Here is a 27208-nt window from a genome sequence, read left to right on the forward strand (position 1 = left end):
TCCCGCCTTGTTGAGCGGCTGTTGCGAGGGCGGAAGCGTCCCTGTTTCTACAGGAGGGAATTGTAGGCCTCGGGCCTGCCTCTCCTCACTGAAGAACTCCCCGAGGCCGGCCCAGTTGTCACCCGAGGTCACTTCTTGCCCGCGCCGCCTTTCCGCTTGCATGGCGTTTCGCTTCAGGAGAGGCCGAAGAGGCCAGTTTGTGAGTATTCCCCCCCCTCGGGAAGCAGGCGGGGAGGTCCCCGCCAGGAGGCGAGAAGGGCGAGGCGATGGTTGCCATGGCGACGTGTTCCCGGCCGGGCTGGCAGCGCTCGTGGCTTGGCCGAGACGGGCCCAGAGCGGGAAGGCTCCGCAGGCAGCCCCTTCTCCTTCCAAGGGAGCCGGCCCTTTCTCTCCTCCCCAGGGACAGGAGATTAATTTTTTAAAATGTATATTTATATATTGCCCTCCCCGAAGGTGCAGGCCCATCAGACCAGCTCCAGAGAGTCGCCCTTTGGGTCCGCAGCAGAACAGCTGTGCTGGAGGCCAGGAGCTCCTGAGAGGCCAGCAGGAGATTTGGGGGGCTGGGAGGTTTGGAGGGTGGGGGATGAAGGGAGTGTTGACTCTCAAAAGCCCCCCTCCCACCCTGCAGTGTCCCACCACAGCTTGGTGTGGTGGTTAGGAGAGCAGACTTCTAATCTGGGGAGCGAATGGCTATTCTCATATATTTATTTATTCATTCATTCATTTATTTGTTATATTTATATATACCGCCCTGCCCTGAGGCTTAGGGCGGCTTACGTAAAACTTAGCAGAACAGGGAACAGTACAGATAACTCAGTAGTTATAAACGGTAACGATGCAGTAAGAACAAGAGAACAATATGATAGGCAATGCCAAAAGGGTAGGCTAACAAATTCATTGTATATGGAGCATCTACACAGCTGAAATAGTCCAGTTCCCCTCATACATAGATTCCCTGATCCGAACTAAGGCCCATAAAACTAGTTCTGTGAGCCGGTGGAGTCTTTAGAATCCTTTTCCTTGACAGCTTTTACTGTTAAAACAAAGTACAAGTTCTACTGGGTCAGTATCTTCGTCGGAGCTCAAGGAGCTTTTTGGGTCTTAACTCTAGAAATTTAGTATTAATGCTTATGAAATATTTTTCTGATCCTCTGTGTCTATTAACTTCCGTATAAGGACATTTGGCTGTCAATTCTAAATACATTAATAGTCTCTAAATTCCTGTTGATGAAATAGGGTTTAGATTATTTTCTGAAAGTTTATACTTTTTATTATAAAGGACACATAATGAGGCTTTAAAAGATTTTTGATCATTTTATCTGAGCACTCTCCACTTTGGGCACATATGCTTACTATATGAATATAGATGAAATCTTGTAGCTCAGTGTTACAAATTGCATTGCTGTGCCATCATTTTCAGCAGTAGCGGCTCAACTGATTGCTGGTATAATGGAGGAGGTAGAGTCACTGTTGCTGTCTAACAGTGCCATTCTGAGCAGAGTTAGATCCCTCTAACCAAGGGTTTGGGGTTGCATTGTTTGGGATGGCGTTGTTGGGGTCTCTTAAGTTGAATTGTAATATTGTTGTAACTGATCATTGCAGTTGTGAAGTCATACTTTGAACCAGTTGGGCCTGCTTCATTCATTAATTTGCATGTAAATGTTCCCCTCCCCCTTTGTGTTATTTTCTTAGTCCTCGTGCATGCTCGGTTTTGTGTTTTGTATTTGTTCAGTCATTACCAACTAACTTTATTTTAAATTGTCTAGCAACATATAGCTCATGGCCTGATCCCTGCAGCTACCATAGCTCCTAAACCTGCCGTTCCCCGCACCCCTCCCCCTCGTAGTCCAAACCCTTCTCCAGAAAGGCCCAGGTAGGTTTTAATGTTCTTCATCTCTTAACTTAACCATTCATTCATTGGAATTAATCAGTTAATAGAACTGAATATTCAGAATTATTTGAATGCATATTCTTTCTTTCCTCCCAAGAGCTAGTTGACTAGTACTCCACATTGATTTTATGCACTCTTAAGTGGTTAAAGATTATTCTTTAGTTATCATACAGTGCAATCCTAACCAGACTTACACCTTTCTAGGCCCATTGACTTCAACTGAAGTAACTCTGTTTAGGATTGTGCAGTTAAAGACAAAATTACATTTCTGTAGTTTTGTGTGTATACTATATAGATAAAAAACAAGAGTCACAAGATTTGGCTCTGCTAAAATGGGGTCAACCTGATGTAGTTACCTAAAATAACAGTAAATAATAAAATGTTTGGATTGCTTGTGTAAGGCTAGTTTAATTTAGGCCCAGTAACAGACAACAGATTTAATTAATACATTATTATTATGATATATAATCTGAAAGCCACTGCTTTTGGTTTCAAGCCATTACTGTTGTTTCAGTTTTTCCAGTATGTTCATTTCTGATTCATCTCACTACCTTGACCTTTGAAAAACCTAGTTGCAGTACAACCATGTCTCTTAGGATCAGTTTATGTAACCAAGAAAATCAAATTCTAAAGCTTTTACTGGACCAAACCACTTCAGGCTGCATTTGAATGTGAGAGGTTGCATTTGAATAACCCTCGACAAGGAGAAAAAAATGCGCCGTCCTTTGCAAAGAATATTAGTAAGGCAGAGAGAAGCATTCAGTGTAGCATTTAGAAATATAATCTCTTAAGTACAGCTGTTAGAGCTTGATTGTCATGACCCAAATGTCTGCACATGCAAAAGTTGCCCATATTTTCTTTGGGTAGAGAAACATAACTTAAGTGCATGCTCATCCTTCGTTGCATATGCTGAACATTTCGTTCTCTTAGTAGCAAATAGCCTTATACGCATGAAATGCAGTGTGCACACTGGTGTCACTGGACTGAGGCGTGATGCCCACAATTGTCCCAAACTGAAAGATCGTGAAGAGTCCCCCAGGGCTCTTTCTGTTTCCAAAGCAGATAAGATGAAAGCTCTGCCATGCATGTCAACCAGGTATTTAGGGCTCATGGCCTGCAACGTTCATTTCAGGTCTTCTTTCAGTTCTTACTTCATTTCAGAATACAGTTTTATATTTGGACATCCCAATGTAGAGAAAGAGTTTGTTACAAAAATGAAAAGTACTGAGCCGTGAATGTAGCTTCCATTTTTCAATGTTTATTTCTGATGCTTGCTTCTTGTAGGTCAGCTCTAGCTGCAGCTATTCTTGTGACCACGCTGGCAGGGCGATCTGTTGCCCTCCCTCAGCCCCGGCAGCGATCATTTTCAGAAAGCGATGCCTCCTACTTGCAAAATCAAGAAAGTTATATCGAGCCATACGCCACGGTTACTGAGCTTCGAATGGGGTAGGATATACTGCTCATTTCGCCACATCCTATCAATAGCTTTGAAAGCAATTCTAAGCAGGTCTACTCAGAATCCTACTCTAGTCTGTTCGGTGGGGCTTACCAGGAAAGAGTTCTTAGGTTTAGTCTGTCAAGGAACTGTTTCCTCCACCAATCATGGAGTCCAAGATGTTTATGTTTGTTGTGTGGAAACAAATAATCCTATCTCCTCACCGGAGGAGTATTATATTCCAGTGGAGTATTATATTTTCCGTTGACTACTGAAATAGGAGTTGGATGCATATAATGAGGTTGACTCCATCTTTAATGGAATGTGTACTCCCACCTCCAGGAAGGTATCTTTTATTCACAAAAGAACATGTTGAGCTCTAATCCATTGCTGAAAAAATCCGTGGATACATTGTTGGTACCAACAAGTTCAAATGTTCGTGTTCAGACATTTCTGTGACTGAAAGAACTGTATTGTACGGTTCTGGCCTGACCAAAGACTGAATGTAACCTGAGATCAATCTTAGGATGAGGCTTGCTTTTGTGCATCATTGCAAAAATAATTTTATGCTGGTCCTGATTTTGTGTACAAACATTGCAGATATATGGCAGTCCCTATGGGAGTTAGCTACCAGTTTTTAAAACTTATCTATTAATCACATTATTAATTATAGCTTTGAAATTGTGGATTTAAATATCTAATTGTGATCGGAACTTTTCCTATGAAATGCTACTGAGTGTTGATGGCATAACCGTGAATGATAAATTTTCACTGTTTAAGTAATGCCTGTGATTTGGCTTTTTAAAACCATCTTTCCTAAATGCTGACAACATTTCTCCAATACTGATACACATTTTGTTGTTCAGATGTTGAAAGCAAAGCCATCAGTAGTTGAGATTAATTAGGTGAAAGGCCTATTTTCCAGTTCTTTACATGATTACTTTGTACCTGGCTAAGTATTATGCTATGGAAAAGTGAGATCAAGGTGTTTATGCTTTAACATGTTTTCCTTGTGCAGTCCAAACTGGAAGAGTGACGGTGATGAAAAAAGTGCTGGGGAGTCTGTGGATGTTTCCGCCAGTTTATGCGAAGATGACGACATGGACACGTTTGCCTCAGACACGGAAAAGGAACCAGAGCCTAATAATCAGGTTATAACTCAAGAAGAAAGTGGTGGTAGTGAGGCAATCTATGCTGTTCCACACAAACTTAAAAAGGTACATTTTCAGGTGTCCTGTTTCTGTCAGCTAATTGAATACACATGCTTACAATCGTCCCTAAGAATGCTACTAGCTCGAAGTAATGCGGAATGAATAACTGCCTTGGGATAATCTTGATCCTTGAACTGCAAAACAAGAACTTGGGGAGCTGTCAAATTGCTATGAAGAGGAAGAATCCCTTTTTACCCTGAGGAATTGGCCATAGGAAAGATTTCTTAGAAGATGTGGAGGGTGATTAGAGTTTAGAAGAAGAATTGATTCCTATATACTGCTTTTCTTTACCAGAAGGCATCTCAAAGAAGCTTACAATTGCCTTCCCTTTCCTCTCCCCCCAACAGACACCCTATGAGGTAGGTGAGGCTGTATTACTGCTCGGTCAGCACAGCTTTATCAGTGCTGTGGCGAGCCCAAGGTCACCCAGCTGGCTGCATGTGGAGGAGCAGAGAATCAAACCCAGCTTGCCGGATTAGAAGCTGGCGCTCCTAACTACTACACCAAGCTGGCTTGGGTTAAGTCCCAACAATAGACATTATTTTGGCTATAGTCCTTTGAGTCTGTATGCCATTTTTCGATTTTAAATTCCCTCAGCTCAGAACTTTTTCAAAGGTTATTTTCAGTTTCCAAAACATGACTTTCAAAGACATCGGAAATGCCTTAAGTCAAAGGAACATATGTTTAAAATTGTTCCATTTGTTCTTTTGTTCTTAAATTCATCAGTATCTCTGAACATAGCAGGAGGCTTTTGTATATGCAGTCCTCTGGGAATGCCTTTCATGGTAGCGTTTGAAAATTCATTTTCAATTCCACTTATAATCCTTTTTTAAAACATTTTTGCAGTATATTGATGACACTGAGGAAGCTGACATAAATGAGGGTGCGGGAGAGCTCTGTCGTGGAAATGTTGAAGAAGAAGAGTTGGTTTCTATGCCTTGCTTTTCACTACCCAAAGGAGATTCAAAGCAGTTTACAATTTCCTTCCTTTCCTCTCCCCATAACAGACACCCTGTGAGTTAGGTGGAGCCGAGAGAGCTTTGACAGAACTGCTCTGAGAACAGGACTGTGACTAGCCCTTGGTCACTTAGTTGGCTGCATATGGAGGGATTCAAACCCAGCTCTTCAGATTAGAGGTTGCTGCTCTTAACCACTACACCAAGAAGAAGATGGTCTGTGCAGTGATAGTGGGGGAGAATAGACTAAATGGGCAGGGATGGTGGGGAATGAGCTGGAGTGGAAGGGAGAGAAGCAACAATTAAAAGGATCGGGTATTAGATGATGCGACAGATCTGAGATTCGAGAACTGTGGCCAGTCAGTGCAGACAATACTGCAGTCACATCTCAGAGGAATATGTCTTCAGATAGCTATCATGTTGCCCATGTTCATGTACACTAGAATGCAAGCCATTTTTTAGGTGGAATGCACATTTCAAGATTGTATTGTAATATATTTCATTAGGAAAATCACCCAGTATCTTCAAGTACTGAGATGGAGGATGATGAACCCCATGAGTCTTGGCTTGTTCGTCCTAATATTCACGTGGAAGGTAAAGTTGGTTTTTGCATTAGCTGTGCCATGACACCTAATTTTTTTTTTTGCATTATTTTGTCTTCTGTGTTTCCTGGACCCCTTGAACATGGTAGTGGGATTAGATTTTGGGTTTTATTAGTGGATATAGAATAGAATTTAGATAGAATAGAATGGTTCCCTAAAGAGACACTTAGTGGCTCTTGTGGCTATTTCCTGCGTTCTGCAGAGGTTGGACTAGATGACACCGTAAGTCCCTTCCAACTCTAAAATTCTTTGATTGTAGCATTGCATTGTAGTGTGTATTACTTCTTCCATGGTCCTCTTGAAAACAGATGTAGGCATCAAGCTGAGCATGGAACTTGATGCATATAACATTTTCTTTAACAGTTATATAAACTTTATTCCAGTATTTAATTCTCCAGGACCCCCGGAATATTATATTCAATCTTTTCTGCACCCCACCCATTTGAAAACACATGAAGATATTACAATAGAAATATGCAGTCATTTCCATAATACGCATACCAGCAGTTCAATGAAATTGTTATGTTACAGATCAGAAGGTTCACTTTACTCATCCAAACGCTAATATAATAGAATAGCATCTGAACTCTATTCTGGCTCAGTTGGAAGAATTTTTTGAAATTTGAGCCACTGCACTCCCCTGTGCCCCCTCACTTATTTAAATAGTTTTATTCTGACCTTACATAAATTAATTTTTTTGTTCTTTTACAGAAGTTGAACCTTTTGTAGAGCATTGTAAGGTAAGAGTGTCATAATGGAAATTACCAGTTTGCATTATGTGTTTTGAGAATATGCTTTTAAGGACTCAAAAGATACAGATGCTAAGTAATACTTCCATAGATTTTGACATTGGTTTCTCAGGATACCTTTAACAATATTTGATCATTTTTAGTGCAGTTAATGGACCGGCTGCTTTGCAATCCATATTGTCTTCAGTCTCATAAAAAGCTCTTTCTTTGTGCTCGGTTGCTTTTTCTCTCAGTTCACTTGCACCAGAACTGGGCTCAGAGAAAAATGCTAAAAGCAGCTGATCACAGTCAAATATGGAAAGGGACGCAGAGTTTAGTTCTCCTCACTTGTGTGCTTTGCTTTTGTTTTAAATATATATCCTGCCCATTCTGTTTCAGATGGGATGGGGTGTAGATTTATGCATGTACAATGTCAGTTCATACTGTGGGAGAACGACAAAATTAAAAGCTACAGAAAATCCCCAAAATAGGATTGGACATGCTGGGTACCTAAATTCTTTCTGGAAAGGCTAAAGAAATCCGTTTAGAAAAAGAAGGGAATTAACCATCATATTGCTGTTTCTATGCTAGGTTGAAAAAGTTGAAAAAACATTGGTTGAAAAGCCTCCTCCAACTCCAGGTACTCAAATTATTGGTTTTGTTATAATTGTTATAAATTTGTCATATTTGATCCTACATATTTGTGTTTTGTTTACTTATTTATAGTCTGCTTTTCTCGCATGGACTCAAGGTGGATTATACACAGTGAGCCAGAACAATCACAAAATGGGATTTTCCTTATGATGCATTAGGATATTAGAAGTCTGGAACTACCAGAAAGAACTGAAGCATAGCAGAAGTATTCTCATAACCCATTAAGCAGAGCAGGAATTATATAGTGGGTCCTATTTACATTAAAGAGCTTCTTGTGCCGCAGAGCGGTAAGGCAGCAGACATGCAGTCTGAAAGCTCTGTCTATGAGGCTGGGAGTTCGATACCAGCAGCCGGCTCCAGGTTGACTCAGCCTTCCATCCTTCCGAGGTCAGTAAAATGAGTACCCAGCTTGCTGGGGGGTAAACGGTAATGATTGGGGAAGGCACTGGCAAACCACCCCGTATTGAGTCTGCCATGAAAGCGCTAGAGGGCGTCACCCCAAGCGTCAGACATGACCCGGTGCTTGCACAGGGGATACCTTTACCTTTACCTTTATTTACATTAAGCTGCATACAGCAGAATAGGCCCCAGTCCCTAATCACAAGCAAGTTTGTAAAACCATTTTCTGTAGTACAGCCATATTAGCTTGTGCAGAAAAGCCCTCTTGATTAGTTCACTTTAGTATAGTTTGCTGAAAGCCCGGAGCTTTCCTGACCTCCCTGGGTAGGCTATTCCACAAGGCAGAAGCCACAATGGAGAAAGCACATATATGCGCAGTTGTTCATTTACGCTGCAAAATTACATATCAGCAGAATTCGTTTACATATAGATGGTTGCTGTTGGATAGCTTAAATGAGTTGTTCAGATTTCATATGCAGTTTTTGAAAGATTTGGTTAATCTTTGTTTCACAACATGTTTTCTGCTAAAATGAAAAGTTGCAGCTTTTGTTACAGAAAAAATATATCTACCTAGGGCCTTTCCAGTTTATTTAATCCTTAGTTCTGTAGGAACAGTAGTCTGGGTCCAATGACCAGGGGGCAATATTCTGTTCCCATTACTGAGAAAGGGAAGAAAAGAGCCCTGTGGCTAAAATCTAGTCAGCTTGCCACATTTAATGCAACTATAAGAAGAAATGCAGGGTTATTGTTGAATTAATATTCATCTATCCCAGTGTAAATAGCTGTACAAATATCCAGAGGTTTTAGTTGTCAGCCTATTGGGATGAATTAATTTGTACAGTATTATGACCGTTTTTGAAGCATTGCTTCTAATAGCCTTGCGTTGAAGATTTGTTTTTGAAATCCTAGCCAGAAAGCAAGATATGGTGCTTAGAATTGTAATGAATTAACTGCCAAGGGAGATCTTGAATATCTCAATCCTAAAGATATTTACTGTGAAACAAACCAGAGTTTACTTCTTTGATGCTTGTTTCAAGATAAATATATTTAGGAGTGCCAGTGTTTCCCAAATGACTTGCATATTTTATTGCTTATAATTTATTTATATATTGATTTGTTTGCCTTTGTTTTTCTTTTTACCTACTCTGAGCCTGTAGGGAAGGAGACGGGATACAAGACTAAAATTATTATATTTTAGTGACTGCTAATGAATAAATCTGTATCATTTCATTGATAGATGTAATACTGCGTAAAAGGCAGGGTCAGATGGATCTCACTAGAGAGAAGTTCCAGAAGCTAAAAGAAGAAAATTGGCACTTGAACAATGCAAATCAAACCCTGCTCTCCGAACTTCGGGATATACAGAAGCAGATGAAGGAACTTCAACGAGAAGTTAAGATATCTGAAAAAGAAAGTGTGAAGCTTAAAGAAAATGAACAGAATTCACATAGGGAAGGTGGGAACTAAGCTTTATAAAAGATAATATTTGTGCTCCTTTTAATATAAGAGAATACAATCAACCTTACTTTAAACAAAGACAATATACAAAAGTATCTGACACGAGCTGATATTGCTCTTCCTAGGTGAGACATATAGAATATACTTGGATTTCAAAACTATAAGATGTCGACAGTTCTCTGTCCCGGATGCATTTTTCCTTGTGTTTCCTTCTAATATCTTTTGGCTTTTTAACAAATCCACCACATATGATAATAGGTTCCATCTATTTCCAGAATTTTCCTTTGCAGTTTTTGTCTACTTTCTCAATGACCTTTGGGGTTATAGACTATCTAAAACATTTTATATTCGTTTTCTCTTAACAGCTGGCTGGAAATTTGATTTCCCCCCATAAATGTTCCTGTTGATGCATGTTTCTTCTCTCTAAAACTGCATCTATTGGATCATGTTTTTTTCACTTGTTCTTCCTCTGTTTCTAACTGGGATAATAACTTATATATCCATTTTAGTAAATGGTCTTTTTGTTTTAAAATCAACTGTTTGAAGGTAGTCATCTCTCATAGACTTGATAATCTTCTTTAGTCTTGGAGCTAATTAATAATATAGCAACCATTGAGTATTAATTCTTTCATCTATAATGTCTTTCCAAGACTTGATTTTCCCCTGAGCACTTACCATATTGCTGTAAGAAACCCCAGAAGTAGCATGATTGTACAGAATATGGTTAGGAAGCATAGTTATGTACATGCCTACCTGGAGCCCCTCTCCCCTTCCCACCCCTCCAGGCTCATCATTGGCCATTATGGGAGGGAGAGCAGGTTGGCAGGACCCTATATGGTCATTTCACCTGATAAATGTTTAACAGATTTGAAAAATATATTTAAAAATTAACTTCCACCCATTCGGGAAGGCCCAGGAATTCATGAAACCCTGGTTCAAAAGCCCTAATCACTATACCATGTTGGTTCTCTAATGTGAGATAATGGACAACATTTGACTTGAAAGGTCTCAGCTTGTGCAGAACTCATGTATGGCTTATAAACAGCTGCTCTGGGAGAAGCACTACTTCTAATGCAATGTTTTGAATTTATAGTTTTTGAATCCTTCAGATAGTAAGCATGTTAGATTATGACTGTTTTCATTTTTAATGCAGAGGAGCTAGCAGAATTGCTTTTATTAAGACAGCAGGCCCAGGAATTAGTGGATGAAAATGACAGTTTGAAAATGACCGTTCATCGTTTAAATGTGGAATTGAGTCGCTACCAAGCTAAATACAGACCGATTTCATCAAATGAGGTAGTAATGTTCTCTCTCTCTCTCTCTCTCTCTCTCACTCTGAATGATTAATAGGGAAACATTGTATTAGTGTGGCACAGACTTCCAACTCTTTAGTCCAACTATTTCCAGGTTTGCAGAAAAATCTGCCCTTTCTCCACCTGGCCCTAATCTGTCGCTATATTGATGCTAAATTATATGCATCTGGACATCTGGAGAGCCACAGTTTGTCTACCCCCGGTAAGGAAAGGAAGAGCCCCGAATGTTCAGGGTTATTCACCTTGAGGTTATTTCAAAGGAACAGTTTTTCCTTTCCTTCTCTCAAGGACCAAGTATTCTTTTTAAAATCCTGCCTTGTGTCCCCCTCTGCAGTCAAAATCTTAAGCGTGTTTGCTTAGCAGTAAACCTACTGTGTCGAAAGGCAACCGGACTGGGAGTAATCCCCATTGGGTCCAGTGAGATTTGTTTCTGAGTAAACATGTGTAGGCTCATGGTATTGGGCTGTAGACATAAGTAGGCTTTCTTGAAAATAAGCCCCTCTGCAGTTCTTGTGAGACTGGCTTTCAAGTAAGCATGTCTTTGAAACCTGGTGCTTTAGAATAGCAATTTCCTCCCAGACTTTTTCACAGTGGCTTTTTTCAGATACAAAGTGCAAACTGCTCAAGGGAATAACCTTCCACATTTAAGACAATTCAGCTTCATGGCACACACATGGAAGAGAGAAAAACAAGGCTAGCACAATTCAGTTTCTCCAGGGCACAGCGGAACAGGAAAGCAGGACTGGCTCAGATAATCTGGTTGAGTCAGACAAATACAAGATTTCAGTGTGGTGAGAGAGACATTGAAAGGGCAGACAGTATTGGGTGAAAAACAAAGCAAGAGGCTTCAGGCATGGAAGTTTTAAGTACCATCTCAATAATTGAGTCAGAAGGACTTCTGGGGAAATGGTGACCTGAACAGCAGCATTTCTAAAAGCTCCAGATATCTTGCTGTAGGTATATTTATGCCAGGATAGAGAGAATTAACTCCTCTGTCCTCACAAGTTCCCCTACAGGGAACTAGACCAGTCTTTCTCAACTTTGTTACGGTCGAGAAACCCCTGAAACATTCTTCAGGCTTTGAGAAACCCCAGAAGTGGCACGATCATGCAGAATATGGACCACCTGTAACAATATGGAATAGTGTGCAGACCCCGCTTTTCACTATCCGGTGTCCCAAAGCTGCTTACAAAAACCTTACCCTTCTTCTCCCCATAACAGACACCCTGTGTAGTAGGTGAGACTGAGGAAGCTCTAGGAGAACTGCTCTGCAAGAACAGCTCTAAGAAAACTGTAACTAGCCCAAGGTCGCCCAGCTGGCTGCATGTGGAGAAATGAGGAATCAAACCCAGTTCTCCAGATTAGAAGCCATCACTCTTAACCACAACACCATGCTAGTTCTCTTTAAAAACCCTGACATCTAATTAGGCTGTAGAATATACTAGCACTGGATGTTGGAGTTTCAAATATTAATGCACAATTTTTTAAAAAATCTTAGGGTATGAAAATTGGAAGTCTTCCAGGGAAAGGGCCGACCCCTCCATGGTTGGTAAGTACAAGCCATGAGGATAGTTTCACACCTCTGTTTCCTGGTAGGTTTTTTCAAAACGCAAACGTATGGTTCTCTTTACTGTCTCTCTCGACAAGCTGCTTATTGTTGAGTTTGTGTAGTATTTGATCATCTTCATTTTATTGTAAATAAGTAAATAAATAAATTGCAGTTCCAAAATAGTAAAACAAACAATAATATTAACAGATCAAAGAATTCATCGCTAATTTCTCAATTAGCCCTCCATGGTTACCATTCAGATAATAAAATAGCCTTTTTATGATGTTTACATGAAAACAATTAAAATGTTGATTTTTCTTTCTGCCAAGTGTAAAGCTGTTGGCAAAGCTTTTTTAAAAAGTCTGACAAAGATCGGGCATGGTTTTGAGGTGGGTTGGATTGACGTGTCGGGTTTTTATCCCCCCCCCCCTTTAGGTCGATATGAAATATTTATCACCTCTTCTATTGGCATATGAAGACAGGATGAGGGAAAAGGAAGATTCGATTCTTGCACTTGAGGCAAGTTGGCAAATTTTGTATTTTGAAGATTGCGTAATGTAACTGGGGATACAATGCGAGACGGTGATTTCCACAGAAGGAAGAGATTTCCACCCACAGAATATGACTTCCTAACCTCCCCCACCTGCTACAAAATGCAGTAGAACCCACCCCACCCAGGACAGCAGGGGGCCTGTAATGAGAAGGGGGGAAATTGGCTGACTCAGTAAGATGTGAGCCAGGATCAGCTGTGGTTCCGAGCTCCCTGTGTGGAAAACTGATGCTTGATGTTGTGTCACATGTTAGTGAGAGCCTTGTTCATTCACAGTACAATCTTGCACACAAAAACCTGGACATAAGCCCTATTGAATACAATGGGACTAACCAGAAAAAAAACCAGAATCATCTTGAAGGACATAGCATAGAGTTGCACTGTCTGCCCACTGTACAAACTTCATACTGAGTTGATTTTATAGAGTCATAGAGTTGGAAGGGAACTCCTGGGTCATCTTGTCCAACCCCCTGCACTATGCAGGACACTCACAACCCTATTGCTCATCCACTGTAACCTGCCACCCCCTTAAGCCTTCATAGAATCAGCGTCTCCAGCCTCTATTTAAAAATGTCCAAGATGGAGAACCCACCACCTCCCGAGGAAGCCTGTTACACTGAGAAACCACTCTGTCAGGAACTTCTTCCGGATGTTTAGATGGAATTTCTTTTGAATTAATTTCATCCCATTGGTTCTGGTCCATCCCTCCGGGGCAAGAGAGAACTATCAGATCCCCTTTCAAGAACCCCTATCTAGAATTCACTGTTATGCATATTTCTATATGTAGCTTGATAATTGGTCAAAAAAAAAAGAATGGGCATGAAAATATTTATGGAATTATTTTTTTTTAAACAGCCCTCAGTATTTTAGCTCACCTGACATGGATAACCTGTTGTCATAGCAGAACATTTATGGAATTTTTATGTGCTTTAACATTTCTCATTCAGGAGGACATGAAGCATTTCAAAGTGCGAGTCGAAGAAGTGGTGAAGGAAAACGAACAGTTACACCAGCAACGATGTAAAAGCAGTCCTGTTTCAACCAAAGAATGGCAAGTGTATTGTCTTAAGAAACTGTTAAATGGTTTTGAAAGAAGGGACTTAAGCTGAACCATAAACAAGGTTGGGGATTTTATTTTGTATCGGGTAGATTTGACTACATTGATAAACGTAATTTTTTCTTGAATTCTTTGCAATTATATGTGCAATAATATATTACTTGGAAACTGCAAGGCTTGCTATCAAATCTCTGGTGGTAACAAGGCTTGTCAGAGTAATTTATATGGTGCCAGGGACTGTCCCGTGCTCTATATCTGAGTGACTCCATCCAAGGCCTAGTTTTGCATGAATTTGCAAACATACAAAGCAACACAGATCATTTAGTTAGAGCTGTCAGCTGTCTAAAATATGACTTTGGAACTTGCTTAATCATATCTCCAAAACTCACAGAATGCACATGGTTTAGGAATCTCTACTTGGGCTGCTGTATGCTTTGCTCAGCAAGGAAAGTTACTGTATATGCAATGGTTATTACCACAAGTGTTTCCTGCAACAAATCCGTTAAGAGTGTGTGACACATACAGGTTGGCTGGGAAGCCCTTGCCTAATAGGAGTTGCTTCTGTGTCTTCTTTCAGCTTTGTGCGCTGCAGACATTTGAATGGACTGCCCCTTTTAAATCAGTTGGTCTTTTACAGGCAGGAGCTGAAGAGCCAAGCTAAGCTTGTACTGGAAGAGAACGAAGTGTTAATGGAGCGGCTTAAAATTCAGCAAGCAAAAGCAAAGGATAACCACAACCAGCATGTCGAAGACGGTAAGATATCTCGATAGCTACTTAGAGTACTCATGAGGGGAGAACCCCCCTGAGTATGAGGAGAAATCAGTGTCCCCAATATAGGATGTCCTAAGTCTTTAGGATGAATGGTATTGGTTATCAGTAAGGTATTGATTGATGTGCAATGGATATATTAAGAGTATTTATTTTGGCTTGGAATGTTTTAAAAATTATGGCGGAAATAATTAAGTTCATAAGCATAGATTAATGTTAATTTTCAGATAAGTGGCACTAACAATATAAAATTAAGATTTAATAGAAGCTTAAGCAGAGATTTGAGTCAAAGAAGCTGGATCTCTAGATATTATGTAGCCTTTGGTGGAGACCATGGAGAATTTAGAGGTGTAACAAGACTTCCATAGGTCTGGTCCTTTATCCTTAAAAGTCTCTGGTGACATTCAAAGTGTGTGGGAAAGCATTTCTAATAGTGGACTGTATTAACTACAGATGAATATAGTTGCAGGAATCTCCAAACCAGTTGATAAGGATTTGTGATGAATTAAAAATGGCAGCTAATAATCCAAGCAGTGAATGACTTTGTAGGCTGAAGTTCACACTTGTTTCCTCAGGCGACTCTTGACTTTGCCTGAAATGTTTATGTTTTCGCAATTTGTCTTTGCAAAGTTTCCAAATTAACAAAACAGCTGATGATTTCTGAAGCCAAGAAACAAAGCCAAGCGGAGGAGATAAAAATGTGTCAGAAGCAACTGGAAGAATTACACACCACAATCAAAAGGCTAAAAGCCAACTTTAAGGACTGTGTCGCCATGGATGAGCACATTGCTTTGATAAATCAGTTTAAAAGGTAGGAGTACGAGGACGGAAATCTGTAGATGGCTATCTTGAATTCACTTATTCTGTTTTTACTGTGTTATAGGCGCCAGGTAGGGTTGCTAAGTCCACCCTGGTCACTGGCAGTGGATGAGTAGTGTTCTCAGTTCCAGGTTGGGAAACTCCTGAAGAGTTCAGGGTATTCAGTGGGGTACAATACTATAGAGCAGGGGTAGTCAACCTGTGGTCCTCCAGATGTTCATGGGCTACAATTCCCATGAGCCCCTGCCAGTGTTTGTTGGCAGGGGCTCATGGGAATTGTAGTCCATGAACATCTGGAGGACTACAGGTTGACTACCCCTGCCATAGAGTATGCCTTCCAAAACATCCATGTTCTCCTCAGGAACTATCCTGAGAGCCAGTTTGGTGTAGTGGTTAGGAGTGCGGACTTCTAATCTGGCATGCCAGGTTCGATTCTGCGCTCCCCCATATGCAACCAGCTTGGTGACCTTGGGCTCGCCATGGCACTGATAAAACTGTTCTGACCGGGCAGTGATATCAGGGCTCTCTCAGCCTCACCCACCCCACAGGGTGTCTGTTGTGGGGAGAGGAATGGGAAGGCGACTGTAAGCCGCTTTGAGCCTCCTTTGGGTAGGGAAAAGCGGCATATAAGAACCAACTCTTCTTCTTCTTCTATCCTCTGTACTCTGGAGATCAGCTGTAATTCCCAGGTCCCAACTTGAGGCTGGTATCCCCAGCACCAGGACCTCTGCTGGTGGAACACTGGCCTCTTTCCCCCTCTGACCAGCCCAGGGACACAAGGCCTGTGCCTTGTCCATCTGAGGTAAGGGGGAAAAAGTGCCTGGGTCATCCAAGCTTCACTTGGAGCAAGGGAGCTGTCACCCAGGAAGTGAGGAAGCAACTTGCAGGAGGTGATACCTCGCTCAGGCAAGTTGAAGAAGGTGGCACCAAGCCCACCTGGGCCTTGCACAGAGCAACAGAGGTGACGTCCTACTCAGCCAAATCCCACGTAGAGCCAGGGAGATGATGCCCAGCCAGTTGAAAATTCATCCCAGTGGTACAAACGTATAGTGCAAAGCGAGAGGGGCATTTCTTGGTTTTCTTCACTATCCCTGGTACCTTTAGGAGCCCACCCCTGCACTAGTTTTGTCATCCTGTTGTCATTTTATGCAAACTAGATGTGTGAGTGCATGTTGAACATGCTTCCACCGAGCCTCTAAAAATGACCACTCTGTGGAGGTGATGGCATTATATTTAAAAAGGTATCATTGGAGACAACAGGCTTTTAGTAGCATGGGCTGGGTCTGTACCCAAGTTAATCTGATTCCACAGGGTTCTGAGTTATACCAAGGGCTTGGTTCATAGTGCACCATACAAAGGATGCTGTTCCACATGCTGCTCAGACTGGCGCAGAATGCTTCCATTTCCTAATTTGGCTGCAGTCACCACTTTTGGACTTGTGCATTGGCAACTTAGTTGAAAGAAATAATTATACTTTCCCACTGTTGTGTTAATTTCTTATTGTTCGTTTTTACATGGGAGAAGCAGCCATTTATAGTCTCTGCCTGGTTTTAATTATTGTTTTCTGCAGCCAGTTGCAGCAGGAACAGGAAAATTGGGAGGTAGAGCGGCGGGAGTTAATGGGCAAACTAGCATCCTTGCAAACTGAAAAAAAGAGTCTGCTTCTGGAGAAGAATGACCTGGTGGCTGAGAAGAAAGCATTAGAGACGGAGCTGGAAATCACACAGAGAGCAAAGAGGTTTGGCTGTTTTCCTGTCCTGTCAGTTCATGATTTTCCAACCATTAGAAGGATATGTTCAACATAGGTTCCTTGCAAGATTTGATAGTATAAAGCCGTTTGTCACTGAGTAAATGCTCTCTATTTTAAGGCTTATTAAAAAGTGAAATGGTGTGCCTTTTCTTGATTCCCTGTAGAGAATATAGCGCACAGAAATAGAACTTTAATTGCTACGATCTAGATAGATTCAGGTGGGTTGGTCTGAAGTAGCAAAACAAAGTTTTAATCCAGTGGCACCTTTAAGACCAACAAAATTGTTTGTATGTATGGTTGAGGAAACACTATCTCAGCCTTTCTCGACTTTTTTTTACCATTGAGAAACCCCTGAAACATTTTTCAGGCTTTGAGAAAGCCCAGAGGTGATGCAATCATGCAGAATATGGTTGGGAAGGACAGCTGTCGACACACCCACCCAAGGCATCCACCCTTCCCACCCTCTCCAGGCCCATCATTGGCCTTTTGGGAGTGGGTGGCCCACGGGTCAACATGACTATATATGGTCATATCACTTTATAACTCTTTTCATTTAAAAAAAATGTTAAACATTTAACTCCCACCCATTCAGGAAACCCTTCAAGGGCCATCTAGAAATCCCAGGGTTGAAAAAGCTTGCTCTATCTCATTATATCTGAAGATGTGTGCATGCACAGGAAAGCGTATAACTAAAAGAAAGCACCTTTCACACCAACAAAGGTTTACTAGGCTCAAAAGTTAGTTTTTCTGCTATAATCTAGGAAATGAAACTCCTAAAAATAGAAGAGACAATTAAGTGATTGTGTGAACTAGAGCAATTCAGCTGAAGTCCGTGTGGGTGTTGAACTGTACCAGAACTGAGTTGTCAAATTACTGATGCAGGATTACCCCCTAATTGATTTATTCTACCTTTCTCAAAAAAAAAATGTGCAGGCAATTACAGAAGAAAATAATTTTTCTGAAACAGCAGTGGGAAGAAACAATGGAAAAAGAGGAGGAAGCATATCAGCACCTGGCAAATCTGATCATCATGGCGGAGAATGGCATTAAAGACCGAGACCGTCTTTTAACCTTGGTAAGGTTTAAAGAATCCCTTGCTTATATGAGGCTTCCATTTGGCAGAACAAACATGAACATTTGTCTTCCATGTACCAGTAGTAGGAAATGAACATTGAACGCGCATGAAGCTGCCGTATACTGAATCAGACCATTGGTCCATCCAAATCACTATTGTCTACTGAGGGGTGGGCAAACTGTGGCCCTCCAGTTGTCGACGGACTACAATTCCCATGAGCCCCTGCCAGTGCTTGCTGGCATGGACTCATGGGAATTGTAGTCCATGGACATCTGAAGGGCCACAGTTTGCCCACCCCTGGTCTACGCAGACTGGCAGTGGCTTTCCAGGGACTCGGGTGGAGTTTTCTCACATCACCTGCTACCTGATCCTTGAACTTGAGATGCTGGAGGTTGAACCTGGAATCTTCTGCATTTCAAGCATATGCTCTACCACTAAACCATGAGTCCTTCCTTTAGTACAGGGCATGGAGGCCAGGGGAGCTATGAAGCTACCAGGGGGCACGGAGGCCAGGGGAGCTATGAAAAGTACTGTAATGCAGTTTGTGAAGGCCTGGCATTCTAAACATTGATCTGCTATTGTAGATAACCTCAGATTTGCATATGAAGTAAATTTGTGCATGCAGGGATATGTATTTAATAGAAAAATAAACCCACAAGTTCTGGCACGGTATGACTTCGTCTCTCTTATTTCTTCCTCAGAATAGCCCAGAAATCAGAGTTCCTTGCAAACTTAATTATTTTCCCCTCCTTTAGACCAGTTGCTTGGAAAACAAGAATCAGGATTTTATCAATGAAATAATAGAAGGAGGTGTACGTCTTGGAAGGATAGAAGAGAAAGTAAAGGTCAGTAGTTTAGTAAAACAATATTTGTGTATATAATGGGGATTTCATTTGTAAAAATTGAGGCATCAAGATATGTTTCTAATTGACAGTATGCACTTGTTTTACCTAAGTGGTCGGATCCAGAGTAAATTGACAATTCCGACTGAATCCTTCTTCCCAATGCTATTTGCCATTGGCTTGCTGCGTGCAGTGTGTGTGGGGGGGGGGGGTTGCCATGTCCTCCACCTGACTCTTGTCACATTTTTAACCTCCCCTTTACCCCTATTTTGCTTTATAATGCTGCATAGATTAATGAGGTTGTGATAGGAACTGTTTCAACCCTGAAACTTCAACAGCAGCATCTTAGAGTCAGGAAGGAGTTATTTCACCTGCAAACTATTTCATTAACCTTTCTCTTAAAGAATCTTATAATACCATAACAATTAAGCAGTTTGTTGGGCAGATGGTTTTGTGAGCCTGCGCTTACTAAAGGGTTACCTTCAATTGCTAAGAAATACATTTGATTGGGTAGAAACAGAAGAAGAGAAAGGGGTGTTAAATACCAAGCAGGGCTTGAAGGTTCAGCCGTCCAAGAAATAGGTTACAGTACTATTCATAAAGCAAGTGAAAACGAGATCTAGTGAAAAGGGTACGTAACATGTGATCCGCTTGCCAACAGGTGAAAAACAAGCAAAGCAACATGACTTTGGTTGGAAATAACCTTGCTTGCCTTTTTGCCCTTCTGCTCGCTTTTGCAGTAAGATCCTCATCCCGCCTTGCTTCAGTCTGTGCCCCTTTATGTCTGTCAGCTGAGGGGGAAGTTTCATGCATCGGGATGAAGTCATCTGTCGTGCTTGAAAACATAACACCACAATAAATCTTTTGGGCTGAATTCAGATCTTAAACAAAGTCTGGTTTATTTGTAATGAAAATGAGCTAAAGACTTAGGCTTCATGTACCGATGAGAACAAGTTACTCCGGACTACCCTGTTTTTGTTATAAATCTCATAATATGAGATAGTAGTTACTATTGAAATTCCCGATAGTACAAACCTACTTACCAAAAAAGTCAGAATGGTATTAAAATATTTGCTCACTTTGAAGTTTGAAGAAGAGCAACAGACTACCTCTTCCGTGGGAAGCATTGAAGGTTCCTTTTCTTCCTCACCCGTGAACTAAGGAAGACATCCTTAAGCAGTAGCTTATGTTTCCTTCAGTATTTGCATTTTTTATTACTGTGTGAAGTGCTGGGACATGGCCAGATATGCCTTCAGTTTTATTTCTGCTTCCCAGCATCCCAGGCAGCTGTGTGCTTCTAGGTGATGAGATGGAGCAAACTTTTGTACTGTAAACATTACACATTTCCATTAGGGATTGTAGGCTGGTCTGAATGAATGAAGTGTTTCTCAGGTCTGCATCTACCTACCTAGTATATTTACTAAGCTGAACAGTTGTGTGTGTGTGTCTGCCTGTTTAAAAAAATTTATTCGGAGATCTGACCTTAGTAAAATTGAAGCAACTCTTCATTTCCACTTTGGCACAGAGAGATTCCCATCGTGCTGTGCCTACCTCTGAAGGTGCCAGCCACAGTTACTGGTGAAATGTCAGTAATTAAAACTACCAGACCATGGCCACACAGCCTGGAAAACCCACAACTTCATCTGTTTCGAGTTCTTCAGCTTCTCAGGACAAATGAGCAAAACTGCTTGGTGTCATGCAAAGTTTGAAACTGTTACCGAGCTCAGAACAAAGTTCTAGATGTTTTATTTTGATGAGTTGGGAATTAAACTTTCCAACGAAGGTAATTACACTTGGCATTTTAGATAGACCATTGCTCCAGAGGCAACAGTGAACCCTCCCTGGTCATGGATAATAAAGTCTCATCAGTAAGGGATGGAATTTTAGAGCACACGGTCACTGAATATCTCCAGACAGTCTTTCAGATACCAATGATGGTTGGATGCATTAAGCAGACATGAACTTTTTCAGAACTGAAGAAATCCCCTTCTGTCTCTGTGTCTGTCATGTTTTTCTCCCTCCACAGAGTCTAGGGTGACATCTGTGGTTCTACCTCTTCCATTTGATCCTTTCAACTACACTAAGTAGGCTAGGCTGAGAGACAAGGAATGGCTGGTCAAAGAGAGCTACATCACTAAGTGGGGATTTACACCCAAGTTTCCCCAGTCCAACATGTTAACTACAGTATTCTTATTCTGGTTTAATTGTTTTTCTTTAAAATGATGGCATTAGGGTTATATTAAGTATGGTCCAGGTTGGGGATTGTTAAGGTTTAGAACTCGGTTCTTTTTCCTCCATTCTCATTCTGTGAGTACTCAGCTTCTTCAAGTCTCCTGGCATAACGGGTGGCCAGCTGGGCACGCCTCCTTCTGTAACTTAGGTCTTGCCTTTGCTTCCGTCTCCTTTGTTCAGATGCTCAATGATCTCCTGCATCTCTGTCCTTTCCATGGCGTCTCTGCTAATTCCCAGCTGTTCTTCATTGTTTTGCCCTGCCCCTTCAGACGGCCTGTCTTCCTCCTTTGAATTCTTCATCACCTTCCGTCCTGTTTCTCAGACCATATAGGCTGACTCATGACAGATTATAGTCTGTCAATTGAACGGACTCCCAGAAATGGCTCTGAACTATGCTTTGGTCCAACTCTCTCAGGGGTATAAAAAGACGGCTGCAGAGAGACTTGAAGATTTCGCCCTCAAAATGACCGAGCACGAGACGGAATTTGCTGGGAAGGCTGCTCAATACCAGCGACAAATGAAGCACCTCCAGCGGCTGTTGCAAGACAGACAGGAAACTCTTGATCATGTGCTGCAGCAGAAAAGGTAAGGCAGTCAAAGCCTTAAGCAAACCAGTTAGATGGGGTTGGCAAAACAAGGGCAGATATGCTCTGCCTAAGAGCCTCATCTGGTGTGTTCAAACCGAGAGCCAGTTTGGTGTAGTGGTTAGGAGTGCGGACTTGTAATCTGGCATGCCAGGTTCGATTCTGCGCTCCCCCACATGCAACCAGCTGGGTGACCTTGGGCTCACCATGGCACTGATAAAACTGTTCTGACCAAGCAGTGATATCAGGGCTCTCTCAGCCTCACCCACCCCACAGGGTGTCTGTTGTGGGGAGAGGAATGGCAAGGCAACTGTAAGCTGTTTTGAGCGTCCTTCAGGTAGGGAAAAGCGGCATATAAGAACCAACTCTTCTTTGTCTTCTTTTTCACTTGTCTGGCTCACTGCTGTGTTAAAAATGCTAAACACCTTTCTGCCTGCCCCCCTCCGCCAGCTTCCCCCTCCCAATCTACAAGTCCTTGAAGAATATAATTTATTGCTGGTGTCCACAGCTAAGCTTGAACGTTCTCCTGACAGCCACCGGCAACTTTCTGAAGGGAAACAAATCACACAGAACCAATTAACTCAGATTGAGCTCTCATATTGGTAGGGCGATACAGAAATTTAATAAACAACAATTAAAAAAGAATTCTCTCCACAGTGAATCACTGGCCATGTGGCAGTTGATTTAATAATATCTTCCAGCAAGGACTGATGAAGACAGATCGGTTTTTGACATACAGGAAACAAAAGGAGTCAGTTTAACAAAGCTTGCAAAATAGACACATCTTTTCGTTTCGGAGGATTCTGATCACAGCTGGGGGGAAGAGCAAAATGATAAGTTGAATAGGTCTTGGTAAAAGCATACCTAAAAGTAATCTTCCTCTAAGGGTGGTTAGTTTAGCACTCTAGTGAACTAGATTTCCTAGAATATTATGTTTATCAGAATTTTAAGATATCCATGGAGAGATGGCAGATCAAAATAAATCATCTCAAGGCATTGTGAGCTGAAAGCGATTAAAACCATAGTTCAAGCAGAGTGCCATCCCTGTCCGTAATGTCATCTCTCCCATTGGAGGATAGATAGCTGATTTTTATTGTATATGTTACCCAAAGGGTTTTTGCATATTTTCTCCTGTGATTTTCATGGATGGTTTTTAATTGACCTTGTTGAGCACCGTGCAATAAAACATGTATTTGTATTACTATCTTTTGATTTCTCTTTTTGGTTCCTAGCTTGTTTCGCAGGTTGGGGTTGTTTCTTTTCTCTTCCCTTTTTTCATTTACTAAAAATAAGTTTGACTGGCTGACGGATTCACCTGGAAAAGCGAGGATGAAACATCTGAAATGAGACGATCCATTTTCTTCTTGTTTTGCTTCTCAGGGAGGTGGAAAGTGAACTTGAAATAATTTGGGAATCGACTACCAAAGAAAACAGGGAGCTGAAGGAATTCTTGCATAAATCTCTGGAGAAGAGCACGCAGAGCCCTGTGAAATCTTGTAAATCACATTTGGCTGACATTTCTGAGAAAGACGTGCTTGGTGGGTATGGTTTTAGCTACTGCGACGTAGAGCTTTCCTCGCCTGCTAAAAGCCAGAGCCAGCAGGAACCCCCATGTTAAGGACACAGAGGCTGCTGTCACTTCCAGGGTAAAATGCATCTAAAAGAAGGACAAACAGAAATGTAAGCAGTCAGGTCACTACCATCCAGCAGAAGAAGAAGATCTGCCAAAGGAGATGCACCCATACACCAAAATCTATCCAGAATCATTCTGGCCCCTTGGCCTATTGCTAAAGCACATCAGTTTTCATGACCTACCAGCAATACACAAAAGACTGATGTAAATAATATATTGGGCTATGCTGTATTTCCCTTGTCCATTCTTTATACTTGAGATGGCATTAATCATTTTGTTGCTGTACGCCAATACTAGTATGGGGAGGGTTTAAGGGTCATTAGACATGAAGATCGTTGCAAACAGTGGAAGCTTTAATCACGGATCTGTATACTTGGGACATTAAGCTGCTCTGAAAATCATACCCAGATTTTCACCACTTGAGCCGCAAGCTCTGGTTCATTAAACATGGCAGGAAAAATTGCAGAGACAGGTCCCTGGCATGTCAAACCAAATGTGGGTTAATGACTGGTTATCATTTACAGATGTTCGCAAAAGGAGACTTGTGTATTTTGTGGAATTCTAGAATATCAAGAAATTTGATACAAAGCTTATCAGATCCAAAACTTTGCTGCAGGTGTGCATGCAGCTGTCTGTTTGAAGAACCTTATGTGAAAATAAAAATATATAACTGTTTCCCCCCCCATATGTTCTGAACATTAGGCTTCTAAACATTCATAACTAAAGCTAAGTATATTCTCAAATTAAATTGTTCATTTCAGGGTGACTACTTATTCTCAGTAGTATTACTCAAGTTTACCTGAATTTAATAAAAAGGTAACAAAACCTTTAATACAAAGAATCAGAAAGATAAATAGGAGAAAATACCACATACAAGTGTAATTAATCCCCTCTTTTTCCAAAGGACCAGAATGACTCTAGACTGATTTTAGCATATTTTGTTTAACTCCCTCTTTCCTGCTGCCCTTCCAGACAAGTTTTTAATATTACATCAAGTTTGTAACAAAATAATTTTATAATAAAATAATTCTATTTTCATGGAGACAGGTGTATGCTGTTTTGTTTTTGAACCATGTCACCAGCGAGAACACAGAATGTTAAGAACATGGATCTATCAGGGTCCCGATTGTCGTGTGCTTGATTCCCCAAACATTTTTGGGAACCTTCTTGGCCGATTGGTGGCGATTCTGGATTTCATTTCCCCATCATTCAAATGCTGATTGAATACCTCTTGGTGGTTCTACAGTTGTGCTGAAATCATTTGATGAAAATCCCAGAAAGTGTTTTGTTTGAACTGCTGATTAATTCAGAACCTCAGTAAAAATTCTCTTCAGAACCTCAGTAAAAAGGTTTGAACACAAGGGAATCAACAAAACACCCCCTTGTCACCAGTGAGTTGAACATTTAAAACAATAAGCACAATAAAATATAATAAAACACAGTAAAATGTATATTTATATTACCTTTGTATCTTTTGTTCCTTCATGGACCTCAGTAATGTACATAAAGTTCTTGGGCTTGCTTACCTTCAGCAAGATGGCTGAATAATCTCAGGCTACATCCTGTTCTGACATTTTAAATAAATAGGGTTTGCATCCCAGCGCTGAATCACAATTCTCAAATACGGAGCAGTGTATGCTTGGTTCTACATAGTTTAATGGCCATTCTCAGATATGGAGCATCTACACAGCTGAAATAATCGGTACGTAGATACTCAAAGCAGGTCCCAAAGGCCTAGTTCTATGAGCCCATGAAATCTTTACAATAATTTTCCATGACTGCTTTAACTGTTAAAACAGTATAACATTCTAATGGGGAAGCATCTTTGTCTGAGGCCAAGGGGAGCTCTTTATGTCTTAATCATAATCCTAGGAATTCGGGATTAATATTTATGAATATGGGTGTCTGTTATCTTCCTTAGAGATGCCTTGTTCCTGGACACAAGATTTAAAAATAAGAACAGATGGCTGAGGATCAGTGGTAGAGCCTCCGCTTGGTATTATGCAGTCTAAGAAACGCCTCTCTACTTATGCCCCGAAGCCAAGACTGCTCTTCCAGGAGTTTCATGACTAGAATGATCAGGCAGAGTTTATGAGTAGGCTGGGGATCATACTGGCAATCCAAAGCCCATGAAGTTATTAACTCTGCAGTCAGCGTGCCTAAAATACCTACCCAAAATTCCAATTCATTGATGTACTCAGTCTAAAAGCCATTTTTGAAATGATGCCTGGCAGTATCATACTAATGAGAACTTTGATGCCCCAGTGATGAGTTCAGACAGACAGTAGGATTCATAAGACAATATACAAGCAAGAGTCTCTACTTCTAGTTCTGATAAATCCTACCCCCTCCCAGTTTGTCAGATTCTATTGCTTACATCTGAGGGAGCAAACAGCTTTAAAGTCTTATCATCTCAGGAGGTTAGAGCCCTGCACCAAATGGAATTAAAAATTCAATAGACAGAAAGGCATTGGAGGGGAAAGCAAAAGGGAAGGGAGAACGAAGATGCAGTGTCGGTGTAAAGTTGTTTTAGGAGAGGCAAAGAAAAGCAGCGAGGTCGAATCCTTCACTATGTGTGAGAGCTGCTGAAATAAACAACCCTTTGAAATGAGTTCAGGATAACAAACCAAAAGATGATGCAGTCTTTTGAGGGGAAAATTCTGCTGTATTGAGAATAGAGCTGTAACCTAACTTCCTTTTGTAGGGTCCCCTAATGTACCCTTTAAAAATCTCCACAGACGTACAAAATTTGCAGGAAAGCACATTTTAAAAATATTCAACTATAATACCACCGATAAATGCAGTTGCAGGAATCTCTGAAATAGATGATCTTGCCGATCTGGAGGCTAGGTAGATGGGGGGAGAGGGATTTGACTGTGGTTATTAGTTGTGGTTTTGGGGGATCTTTATGTTTTTATGGTCGTTTTACTGTTGTTTTACTGTTGTAAGCCACCGTGAGCTGGCAGGCTGGGAACAGCGGCCTAAAAATGTAGAGGAACTAAAAACGTCAGCCAGTTACCCAAGGAGTGGGTCTGGATTCTCAAGTTCACATTTGTTTCCTCAAGCAAGCCTAAAATGTTTGTGTTTTTACAAGTTGTCTTTGCAAAGCTGCCTAATTACTTCGGAAGAAAAAAATAAGGAGCCAAGAATACAAATTAAAAAAATATAAGAATCAGCTAAAAAAACAACAGTCCATGTTAAATAACCAGGAGCACATGAGAAATCAGTTGAAAAGGTAGGAGTATGAGGAAGGAAAATCAGTAAGGGTTTTCTTGATGAGAGTTTGTTCATTGTGCTGTTACTCAGTTATTTAGGTCAGGGACAGATTGACCATCGTGGGCACCAGGACGTCTGCTGGTGGGCCACTGGCCTCTCCCTTCCCAATCAGCCCAGTGGCTCATGCCTGTCTGAGAAGGCAAAACATGCTTCTGGATTAGGGCAAAACGACAATTGTAAATTATTCTGTAAATTCTAGCAACCTCATGTTGTGAAGATGCAGCGTTATCTGTTCCTGTTATAACTGCTATGAGTTTTCAGAGAAGTGGTGGTATATAAATCTAAAAATAAATGAATAAATAAACCTCATAACATGAAATTATAATTATTTCTGAAATCCCCTTGATGGTAGGAACTTCCCAAAAAATGAAAATGGCTGTATAAAATATTTAAAAATTAATGACGCGATGGTAGATTGTTCATTAG

The 27208-nt window shown here is 41.0% G+C and overlaps 1 protein-coding gene across 3 annotated transcripts; it reads left to right on the forward strand.

Moving 5' to 3' along the window:
- The first annotated feature begins 4 nt into the window (after positions 1-4).
- On the forward strand, positions 5-24522 carry CEP89 (centrosomal protein 89). 3 transcript variants are annotated; one of them, XM_077310144.1, is made up of 19 exons: positions 6-199; positions 1767-1873; positions 3176-3337; positions 4345-4543; positions 6000-6087; positions 6807-6835; positions 7415-7463; positions 9114-9332; positions 10488-10630; positions 12146-12196; positions 12632-12715; positions 13694-13801; positions 14445-14556; positions 15202-15382; positions 16961-17128; positions 18074-18215; positions 18971-19060; positions 21705-21874; positions 23254-24522. In XM_077310144.1, exons 1-19 carry the CDS (start codon positions 161-163, stop codon positions 23489-23491), a joined length of 2379 nt encoding a protein of 792 aa, XP_077166259.1. In that variant the 5' UTR covers positions 6-160; the 3' UTR covers positions 23492-24522. The 3 variants fall into 3 exon arrangements, with proteins under 3 accessions (XP_077166261.1, XP_077166259.1, XP_077166260.1); XM_077310145.1 differs by lacking the exon at positions 1767-1873 and having other exon boundaries at positions 16-199; positions 23254-24521; XM_077310146.1 differs by lacking the exons at positions 21705-21874; positions 23254-24522 and having other exon boundaries at positions 5-199; positions 18917-19055.
- The last annotated feature ends 2686 nt before the right edge of the window (positions 24523-27208 follow it).

This window comes from Paroedura picta, chromosome 14 (genome assembly GCF_049243985.1).
Source record: "Paroedura picta isolate Pp20150507F chromosome 14, Ppicta_v3.0, whole genome shotgun sequence".
Classification (NCBI taxonomy): domain Eukaryota; kingdom Metazoa; phylum Chordata; class Lepidosauria; order Squamata; family Gekkonidae; genus Paroedura; species Paroedura picta.